Source organism: Zea mays, chromosome 4 (assembly GCF_902167145.1).
Source record: "Zea mays cultivar B73 chromosome 4, Zm-B73-REFERENCE-NAM-5.0, whole genome shotgun sequence".
Classification (NCBI taxonomy): domain Eukaryota; kingdom Viridiplantae; phylum Streptophyta; class Magnoliopsida; order Poales; family Poaceae; genus Zea; species Zea mays.
Genome location: NC_050099.1, coordinates 8,308,426 through 8,320,276, shown reverse-complemented (window position 1 = coordinate 8,320,276; position 11,851 = coordinate 8,308,426). Strand labels below are relative to the sequence as shown.

Sequence of the window (11,851 nt, the reverse complement as noted above, 5' to 3'; positions counted from 1 at the left end):
ACATTCAGATACAATACATAGAATACATGTACGGTGCTACCATTGGTAGTGTTTGGTTTATTGCAGTGAGTGATTAACGTAACACAAACAGATTAAGTTACAGTGCAACAGAAAGCTAGATGTATTTGATTAGTTAACATTATGTATTAACACTAGCTGGGGAAGTGGTAACTAAAAGATATGGCTCCGTATCTAATCAGAAAAGTAGAGAATAGATACCACTGACCACGCATAAAAACGTCCAACCAAACACCCTCTATATTCATTCTAATTCTAACCCTTGGGAATTGAAGACTACCACTACATATGCATCCTGGACACATCCTACATGGCCACACGTAGGATACATCGTTTGCCAACGATCTCCTTGACTGTCGTGTGGCTGGTTTCAAAAGGCTTCGCTTGTTGGCTTGCTGTTAAGAAGTTATTGTTTTTTGTCTAAGCCAAATCCAAAATAATTACTATGTAGAACTGTAATTTGTATAATTACTAGATTAGACAATATTTTGTGAATTTGCATTAGGCCTTTAGTGTTCTATTGATTAAATATTATCTTGCACCAAAGGATTCATTTATTTGAGAATTTGGAAGTACTACAGAATTGGTAATATTTTATAAATGGATTTAATTATTTTGTAACTTAGCAAGTAGCGATACCTTTTATTTAATTATTATTCTATTCTATTTTATTTTTGTGACACACAATCATGTTCTCTAGACGGTATATGTTCGAATATAAGAAAAGAAACAAATAAATAAGCAGATGAGTTTACAATATTACATGAATTACAAAGAGATGTACTTCTTAAGATATTTTTATGCAATTTAGCATTTATTTATTTATTATTACTATTGTTATTATTAGTACTATTAGGGCTCTATTTTAAACCTCGCTGCGGGCCACCAAAATCTCAAGACCACCGGTGTATCTCGATCTTTTGTGATCCTCATGCATATATATGTGTTGTTATTCGTTACCTTAGGTGATAATCATCCACCATGTAATGACATAACAAAAATCAAATAACTTAACAATAAATTAATATTTGTTAAGTCATTTTAGGGTGGGTGATCATTACCTAGGTTGACAAATAGTGTTGTTATGTATGTGTGCGTGCATATGCGGGCATGAGCCCGGCATGTGGGGTGTGTGTGCTGTTGCGTGTGTGGTTCTATCCGTTCAAAATATGTGTATCAAGTTTTCAAATTTAGAAACTGATTTGGAATTGGAAATGAATCAATTGAAGAAATAAACAAAAGTCAGCCTAGCCCACCACCAAAGTCAAATAAATCGAATTTCATGGGACAAGCGAGCTTGGCCAGAGCCATAATACGGTCTTGGCTGTTTTTCACCACGAAGACGGCATGATCGAGTTCTTCAAGGGCTTCTTCAACATATTTTTAAAAAATCTATCAAAGGGGATATTTTTTATGGGCTCTTTCTAGAAAGACTAACAGGAGCCGTGAGCAAAAAAAGAGCTTCTGCCGGCTCCTCTCCTATATTTTTCTCTTCGTTGGCACTACATCGTAGGAGAAGCTGCAGAAGAAACTATATTTCCGACTAAACAGGGTGTTTTTATAGCTCTTACTGAAAATAAGGAAGGAGTTGTTTTCTTAGAGGAGCCAGAGTCAGAACTAAAGTTGACAGAGAAAGAGCCCTACCAAACAGGATCTAAGTGTGACCTAGCCAACTTCAATGACACCCCATATTGATTGCTTCGAAGCGAAGGGAGCCTCTCCTCCTATATATCGTCATGAACCTCGATGTAATAAGCATGATCCTCATCATCGAACGTTTGGAGTCACCTTCTGAACCAACGTTTGGAGTCACCTTCTGAACCAAATGTCACTCGCATATGTCTAGAGAGCCCTTCAAGGCATCTAGAGCCTTGATGGAACAATCAGGGACCTCGACCCCACTAGGCCTCAGCCTAAACAATATAGAGGACAAGGGCTTGTCTCAAGGAAAAACACATGTAATCTGTTTGGTTCTCGACTAACTGTGCTATAACTTACCTAAGGCTAATCAATCAAATTAAAGAACTAACTTTAGATAAAAACAAGTCAGACAAAGTGTGGCAAGTTAGATAGCAAACCAAATAAGCCCCTAAAGCGTCCATCGACATGGACGAGACAATAGATATTCGTGTAAGCGCCCTAAACCTTCTAGACCCCTACTCTTCCTCTTAGGATATGTCCAACAGTTTACAGATGCGGATACACAAAAATGAGTAGGGATGAGAGTGATAATCCGAATTGTTTAGACAAATTTAATATTTTAAAATAGATATATATATATAATTTGATGTTGATATTTGTTATGTTATCAGCATATTATTACGAATAAGAATACAATATTGCATAAATTGTTTATGTACCATTTGCTTCTTACAACAAAAAGGTGAAAAAACTACATAATTTGTTTTCAAATCTATACTGAACATTTGAGAAAACATAGGATAAATTTGATGTTTGTTTTTATGAATCTTTATAATCTTAATGTTAAAAACAAGAATACAAATCTGTATAGTAGATTACATATCCTATTTATTCACGACTAAAAACTGAATACCGAATAAATACCCCTAAAAATGAGCGACTGAATGATAATGCTAACGCGCAAAGCAGGGACGGGAGGAGAGAGAATCCATGAATTTAGGATACGACCATAGTGAGCGCTCTTTTTGTATGTTTCGATCCGTCCTTTTATGAAAACGTGAACAGTTGCACGTGGCTCTTATTTTCCACACTTGCGTCAGTTTAGGGTTTGTGTTGAAAACAACTTAGACACCTATCGTTCTTTCTCTTAAAAAATTCAACACCTCCTATACTTTATCAGCGAGGTTCTCCATGATTCAAAGGTAGAAACTAATATATATCTTTTACCTTTAGATCTAGAGATGACAATGATGACCTGATCTCCGATTCCTCACGGGAAATCCCTCTATTAGTAGATATAGATGAAGAAGTTTCTTTCTCTACGAGATATAAACCAGAAAAACTCTTCATACGATGGGTAAACGGGAATGGGGACGGGGAAACATTTCACATCCCCGTTTACCACGGGGACCCGTTAAACTTGCATGTGACAATGTTTTCTTGTACTAGTTAATAATAAAAATAAATAATTAACTTGTCAAGAGATCTTTCATTGCACAATATATTCATTTTGATGTACACATAATGATTTCGTACATCGATGTGTATAAGTGACAATATTTTGCATTAATAACAAATGACACATGTCCTAATTATAATTTAAGTGGGAACATAGATCCCCGTCGTACCCCCACGGGGAACAAGAATGGGCAAGAAATGTTCCTCATAAACGTTTGTGGGGATCCCCGCGGACAAATTTTTTTGTCACTGAGACGGGAAGCTATTCCACGGTAGAGAATTCCCTATTACCAAGCATATGAATAACGGACACAAAATCCTCGATTTTTTTGAGCCTCTTCAATGATTTTTTTTAAAAAACTTCCTAAAGTAAAATAATATTTGCAAATACTTAAGTATCACTATAGTATTTACACTTATCAAACTTATAAGATTAGAAAATATTATCAACATTTGTATCTTCAAATAAAATTATTATAATGGTACTAATTATGTTTGTATCATGAATATTAATATTTTTTATATTTGATCAAAGTTAAATATGTTTAACTTCTCAGTAAGCGAGAACGACAGTAAAATGTACCGAGGAAGTAACTCCTAATTCAATCTAGGGCATGCCTAGGCACATTTTGCCGCTATATTAGCCAAAATGAAACATAAAACTGAAATCTGGAGTGGAGCTGTACATAGGCAGCAAAATGCTGGACACACAACGAGTTCTCTCTTTTCATTGTTTATACTATTCTTTCTATCTATCTATACTGAACTGTCTTCGCTTCTCTCAACACGATCTATCAGAGCTTCGACGAAAATTTGAGCTCTGAGCTTGCCTCCGAACCACCCTGTTTTGCGGCCGTGGCGGCGGCGGCAGCCTTGCTTTGCATCTGTGCCTTCACTTCCAGGAGGAATACATGGGCTTCCTCAAAGTGAGGACTCGTGGCTTTCTTCACGTTATCGATCCAAGCGAGGATCCTCTTACGACCTCCCAAAAATCTGTTCCGCATATCATCATCAAGAACCTGCAAACCATGCGTTAACGCTGCAGTTAAACATAGTCTAACAAAGTCTTTGAGTCTTAAGGAGAAAACAGCATTCTAGTGTAACTCTATCACAATTCAAGGCAAATACCACAGTGAATCATGCCCTTCCTCTTGCTACCATAGAGAGGATGGTTAAACACCAAAACAGACATAGAAAGCAGAAAATTCGATCAATATTACACAGGCTCTGACCAAAGCTAAGCAACTCAGGCTTCGGACCATACAATATGTATTAGGTAAAGGTATGGAAATACCACCGACCTGAGGAGCACACTACTCAAGTCTCAAGGAGTATCTTTTTGGCTAACAATTAATAACGACCTAACACTTTGTTTTATTTTCTTTTTCTCGAAATCAATTTCTCAATGAATTGCAACCAATCAATATCCTAGCAGCACTATTTCAACACTTGTTCAGTTCTAGGGCATGTACAACCCTGAGACCCTTGATCGGTTTTCTAGGTACAAGAGACAACTAAGAGACTGTATGATACAATCCTAAGTCTATGAATAGAGATGGCAATGGGTAAAAACCCGCTGGGTATTACTTGCCCAAACCCATACCCGCGAAGAAAAAATACGCCCGCTAAAAAACCCATACCCATGACGGGTATAAAATTTTGCCCAAACTCATACCCATGCGGGTTTTGGGTACCCAACGGGTTTCCCATACCCACTAACATGAACATAAAAAATAATTCATTATGTAAATGACAATCAACACATTAATAAGCTAGCATAAAAGGAACAAGTGATAACTAATTTTAGCCTAAAATTTGTTACATGAAGTTTATTTCAATTAGAACATATTTAATTAATAATATTATGAGACATATTTATAAGTTATGTTGATTTTAAGGCGGGTTTTAAAAACCCACGGGTCTGCGGGTATAGGTAGTGGAAGAACAAACCCATGCCCACGTACCCGTTGGGTTTCCATTTGAACCCATTAACAAACCCATGGGTAGAGAAATTGACCCAAACCCATACCCTAATAGAGCAAAAACCCACCGGGTTTCGGGTAGCGGGTACCTATTGCCATCTCTATCTATGAATCATTAATACAGGTAAGAGACAATATGTATAGAAAGTTATGAACAGACGGACTATTGATTTTTTTTTTTCCACTTAACCACTTAGAGACCCTCAAGAGACCTCTCATTTAATGGGGTTGTACATTGCCCTACCTTCGTTCAAAATTCTCATATTGGCATTCACTACTAATAAATAACATTGAAGGCTGTATTTTGATCTTAATAAAAATTGGACAAATACATCAGGCCTAATGTTGATGTTATGCCCATGCTACAAGGGCACCAAACTTTAACTCCTGACAAGGAAAACATACACAATGAATCTAAATGAGCAACATACACACCTCCAAATGCATTATCGAACAAACAAGGATTAGATCTGCGATTGATGGGTGGGATCTACCCAGTAAGAACTTGGCGTCACCTTTCAGCCATACAGATTCAATCCTTGCCAGGGATTGCATCAGCGATTTTTCTGCATGTTTTGTAGTCTCTGGACGTGGCCTAAAACCAAGAAAAGGTGCCAGTGCAGTGTAGTATACAAAGGTTCCTGCACAGGCATAAACAATCAATATATGATAACGGGGACATCTAATGAGACACAAAACTGCATTACTAGGCGTCTGAAAAACGTATGATCCAGCACAGTTTAGGAGGATTGTCTATTTCCATTGAAAGATAACTTGATCGATGTGTGACTTCACTGCACAATCTCTAGTGAATACATAAAAGGTGTTGGGTTAAAACAAACCAGACGATCAGTATGAGGAATAGAATGGATTATTCCATCACTACTACATTGCCTCATTAGCACAAGGCTGGATTAGAAATAAGTACTGATACCATCCCACCAAAATCACAGGATTTATAAGATGGATACGATGCAAACCAAATACCCTAATAATTCATGGTAAATGATTACTCCACAATATCCTAGAGGTACCTTCCATGAGTAACTTTGGTTCTCACCTGCACCAAAATGCAAATTTGAGTGATGCCAATCCAAGATCGACTCAATTTTGGCTCTGCTAAACAAGTCTGTAGGATACCTGTATGGGGCACGATATCAAACAGTGGCTCTAAAATTACCAAGGAAGACATATGACTCACATCAATCAATAAAACGTATCACACATTATCCTGTCCAAGTAAAGCTAGAACTTATTAATTTGCTGATATAGACCCACTGTGCATTAAGAAATGTGCTTTTACGTTCAGCACTCGTTACAGAAAAAACTAATCAATTCTAGTAATCCAGCTCTAATAACTAACCAACATGATCCTGTCTTATGAGTCATGGTCCAGCCTCAATAACTACAACAAATCAATCATTGCCAGAAAGCTGACTAATTTTTTTTGAAAAAGTTCAATACAATGGTAATGCAGCTTCTGGCAGCTTTGATACTTGGATGGTATGACCAGGGGCGGAGGGCCCGTTATGGAAGTATGGCCTGCGCCATACCTCGGCCCAGCCCACTGAAGCAGTAAACCCTAGTTTCAAGCGTCCAGGCCAATCCGCGGACCCGCCCCGCATGACAGTCGCCAGCACGCTTCCACAGCCGCCATCATCGTTCATCCATTCCCATTCTCACAGCTACGGCGCCGTCACCGGTCAGCAAACCACCGCCCACCAGCTTCTCTTGGCTTCTGCGGCTAGCCACCGTTCCTAGCTTCCACTGTTCCCAGGCTCCCACCTCCTACCGTCGTTCCCAGGCTTCCTAGCTTCCACTGTTCCCAGTCTGCCCCGAGCTCGTCCGTGGCGGTGGGTTGTAGCCGGCCTCCGGAGCTTGTCCGCGCCTTGCCAGTCACGGCCACAGCGTCTCCCTGTGTGCCCCCTTCCAGACTGCTGGTGACCAGTGAGGCTGTCAGTTTCAGCCTGTGCACAGACAGCACAACATAGTGCACGTAATTGAGCATTGAGGAAGTGAGGATTAGAGGTATAGTGCATTGAGGTACTTATGGGGTGTTTGGTTTGAGGATTGAAGTGATCCATCTTCTTCTCACTCCTCACTTTTTTATTTGGTTTGTGAAATAGAATGGATTGATTCATCACCACCACATTCCTCATAAGTTAATAATTAGTATATATATGAGGAGTGCATTAAAATTGATGGAATAAACTTATTATGCATCACTTCATGAAGCATAGAGTGACTCTACAAACGAAACACCCCATTAGTGTTTTTTTACTGAGCTTTTCTTTTAGCTTTTAGTGCAATATGTTTTGTTCACTGCCATACCTTGATTTTGGGTTGTGCTCCGCCACTGGGTATGACAGAACATCTTTATAATGGCTAAAAACTCAAAACTCTCTGTCCACACTCATGAGCTCTAAAGTTACTGAAATAACTAAGTTTTCATGAAACATACAAATGCAAAACAGAACTGAAATAAATGAGTTTATAACAGGATGGCCCTGGACTCCTAGTTGTATGGACTGTGACTAAACAAACTTCTAGCAAGGTCTATAACATTCGTTTGGGACAGCAGAAGCCTCTCCTAGCCCTTTTTGGGCTCATCAGAACTAAAACAACATTGGTTTATAAATTACATATGTCATCAAATGGGCGTACCCAATGACATAGGCTTCCCGCACTGTGCGGGGTCTAGGGAAAGGTATATTTAAGCGCCAAGCCTTACCCGCATAATATGCAGAGGCTAGGGCTCGAACATGGGACCTTCCAGTTACAGACGGTAGACTCTACCACTGCACCAGGCCTGGCCTTTTAAATTACATATGTCAAAGGCAAAAGGAAAACAAGTGACTACCCACTTTTAACTAGAAATCAAGCCAAATGTATTGAATCCATGTACATGGATGTTTATAGGTAGGTTTCAACAAAAGTTTGAGGCAGTCAGCAGGCAACTCATAAATCAGCGGAATCCGCCTATACAAGTTTTTCAGGGCGTACCTTTCAAACAGTTTAAACCTTCCATCCACAATTACAGGCACTTGTGCCATTGGGTTTATCTCTGAAGAGAGGAGCAGCAATCAAAGGTCAAGTAGCTCAGCAAATACTTGATTGCGGGATGATTTTCATGAATTTTCCACCACCACACAAGACCACTAGCACTTCTTTTCTTGAACACGGGTAATATACCACTAGTAGTGAAAAGAACACCGGTACATACTATTTATTACCATAGATAGTACACATAATTGACACTCAATTTGAGACACAAGTGGTACAATTGCAGCGACCTTAGCCAAAAAAAGAGGACGGAAATCAGAATGAGCATGAGGGAAACGACTAATTAGGGGACAGGGGATGGGTACTTTTAAATTCCGGGGTGCGGTGCCGAGACTTGAACAGATCCACCGTGACCTCCTCGAAATCGATCTTGTTCACCCTGCACGCGGCTGCCGACATCAAGAATCGAGCGGCGGATGACTTGAAGAGCCGGACGGAACAGACTACCTACCTGCAGAAGATGATGACGGCACGGGAGGGTGACGACCACCTGTGTGCGTATACCTTGATTGGCGGCATGGCGAGCCTTCGTGAGTAATCTGGGAGCTTCTCGTACTGTACTGGCTTCCCTTCCGGCTTCCGATTCGTTTCCACCTTGACCTTGAGGTTGGAATTGGAAGACCTGCAGCCTCTGCTGTTCCGCTGTTCTCTTTCTTTCGAGCAGAAGAAGACGAAAACGAGCCTGCCTCTCCCGCCAAGCGCAGATGACAGGGAGAGGAAGGCTTCACGATCACGATGTGTCCAACCTCCAGCCAGAGCCGGTATAACGAGGATAAAAACGGTCGGAAATAATCGGTAAACATTAAAATTATTTTTGTTTTCATATTTTTTTCTCGGAAATGAGATTGAAAACGGTAACTCCGAAAACGAAAACGACATCGGTAATTCAGAAACATCGAAAACGAAAGTTCGGTACGAAAATTACACCGGTTACGATCGGAATCTAAAATTCGATCGGTAAAAACTGTAACATGTACCCTCAATTGACTTCAAAAATTCAAGCAAGTCATACATTCATATAAAATTAGTAATAATATATAAGGTAGGAGGTCACAATAAATATTAAAGTAAGAAGCATACTATAAAATCATTATTATGTATTTAAATAAAGTAGAATTAAGATGTGTATACTGATATAGCACTTACATAGTCAATATAATCAGTGTCATCTTGGTCCTTCTTAAGTTCTTGTGCAAATTATGAAAGTTTTATAAAAGTTTCAAACGATTCTAAACTATATACTATTAGATAGATCTTGATTTTAGGAAATAATAAAATTAGTTTCATATTTTTCTAAGTTAAGATAAATTTATTATGAATTTATAAAGATCAGTTCAGATTTAATATTTTTCTGAAAAATACCAATTTTTTACCAACGGTGAAATTCCGAATAAAAACGGTAATTTCCGGAAACGGTCGGAAGAGACTCAAACCGTTTCCGATTCCGGTTCCGAGTTTTTCTACCGATTTCATTTCCGTATTTTCGGTAACCGTTTCCGTTTTCGTTTAGATCTAAATTTCGGTAAAACTTCGAAAACGATTCCCGGTATCCAAAAATTACTGTTTCCGTCTTTGAAATGGAAATGTGCCCTTGGGCCATTTCTAAGTATTTTGGTGATTGAGTGCCAACACAAGTGGACTTATGTTAATCTATGCAAAGTGATGGACAAAGTGCAAATTAAGTAAAAAGGTATGTTTCTAAGACTTAGTACATTGTTTTGGAGACTAATGTATTGTGTCTAAGTGCTGGAAACAGGAGAAATCAAGTTGGAAAAGAAGATGACTTTGTTCAGCCAAAGACAACTCGGTCTGGGCGCACCGGACTGTCCGGTGGTGTACCGGACAGTGTCCGGTGCGCCAGGCCGACGTCTGTCAACTGGCTGCTCTCGGGAAGCAATTAACGGCGTACGGCTATAAATCACCGGACTATCCGGTGGTGCACCGGACTGTCCGGTGAGTCAACAGTCGGCCCGGCCAATGGTCGGTCGCGTAATCCGCGCGCGACGCGTGGCAGAGCCAACGGTCAGAAGGGGGCACCGAACTGTCCGGTGTGCATCGGACAGTGTCCGGTGCGCCAACGGCTCCAAAGCGCCAACGGTCGGCTTCGCCAAAGAAGGAAAGAAATCCGCACCGGACAGTGTCCGGTGGTGCACCGGACTGTCCGGTGCGCCAGGCGACAGAAGGCAAGAATTGCCTTCTTCAAATGCTCTCAACGGCTCCTAGCTGCCTTGGGGCTATAAAAGGGACCCCTAGTCGCATGGAGGAGAATACCAAGCATTCCTTGAGCATTGTTGATCACTCACACTTCATTCTTGCGCACTTGTTCGACATTCTTAGTGATTTGAGCTCCATTCTAGTGAGAACCTCGAGATATTGTCTTGAGCTCAAGTCTTGGTCTTGTGTGTGCGTATTTGCTGTGGATTTGAGTGTGTTGCTTCCCTCCCTTACTCTAGTGCTTCATTGTGATTCTTATTGTAAGGGCGAGAGACTCCAAGTTGTGGAGATTCCTCGCGAGCGGGATAAAGTAAACAAAGCAAAACACCGTGGTATTCAAGTGGGTCTTTGGACCGCTTGAGAGGGGTTGATTGCAACCCTCGTCCGTTGGGGCGCCACAACGTGGAGTAGGCAAGTGTTGAACTTGGCCGAACCACGGGATAAACCACTGTGTCTATCTGTGATTGATCTTCTTGTGGTTATCATGTCTTGCAAGAACTTCTCTCTAGCCACTTGGCTTTATTGTGCTAACTCCTAATCAAGTTTTTGTGGCATTAAGTTTCAAGTTTCCCAGGATCACCTATTCACCCCCCTCTAGGTGCTCTCAATTGGTATCAGAGCCGTTCTCTTCAAGAAAGGGACTAATCGCCCGAAGAGATGGATCCTAACGGCAAGGGGATGGTGGTCAATGATAAGGAGAAGGAGTCCTTCGTCAATGATCCAAAGGATGATAAGCCTACTGACTCAGACTCGGGCCACAAAAGAAAAGACGGGAGGAAGAAGAAAACAAGGCGCATCAAGGAGATAGTCTACTACGACAGCGATGAATCTTCCTCCTCCCAAAAGGATGACGACAACGACTACGAGAAAAAGAAGACGGTTAATTCAAACTTTTCCTTTGATTATTCTCGTATTCCGCAAAGTTCCAATGCTCATTTGCTTTCCATTCCCCTCGGTAAACCCCCCCCACTTTGATGGAGAGGTCTACGGATTTTGGAGTCACAAAATGCGTAGCCACTTGTTCTCTCTCCATCCAAGTATATGGGAGGTAGTAGAAAATGTAATGCACTTTGATAGTACGGATAGTCCCATGTTCATTAATGAGCAAATTCACAAAAATGCACAAGCTACTACTGTTCTTCTAGCTTCATTGTGCAGGGATGAATACCATAAGGTGAGCGGCTTGGATAACGCCAAGCAGATTTGGGACACCCTCAAAATCTCACATGAGGGGAACGACGTCACCATGCTCACCAAGATGGAGTTGGTGGAGGGCGAACTTGGGAGATTCGCAATGATCAGGGGCGAGGAGCCAACCCAAACGTACAACCGGCTCAAGACCCTCGTCAACAAAATAAGGAGCTATGGAAGCACGCGATGGACGGACCACGACGTCGTCCGCCTAATGCTAAGGTCTTTTACTATCCTTGATCCACATCTTGTGAACAATATTCGTGAGAATCCTAGGTACACCA

The 11,851-nt window shown here is 40.7% G+C and overlaps 1 protein-coding gene across 1 annotated transcript; it reads right to left on the bottom strand.

Moving 5' to 3' along the window:
* Positions 1-3,715: 3,715 nt before the first annotated feature.
* LOC103652802 (glutathione S-transferase T1) lies at positions 3,716-8,926 on the bottom strand. Its single transcript, XM_008679783.3, has 6 exons — positions 8,614-8,926; positions 8,468-8,541; positions 8,103-8,163; positions 6,160-6,239; positions 5,535-5,740; positions 3,716-4,136 (listed from the first exon to the last, which is right to left on the bottom strand). The coding sequence occupies exons 1-6, from the start codon at positions 8,679-8,681 to the stop codon at positions 3,912-3,914; spliced, it is 714 nt and encodes a 237-aa protein (XP_008678005.1). The 5' UTR covers positions 8,682-8,926; the 3' UTR covers positions 3,716-3,911.
* Positions 8,927-11,851: the final 2,925 nt, after the last annotated feature.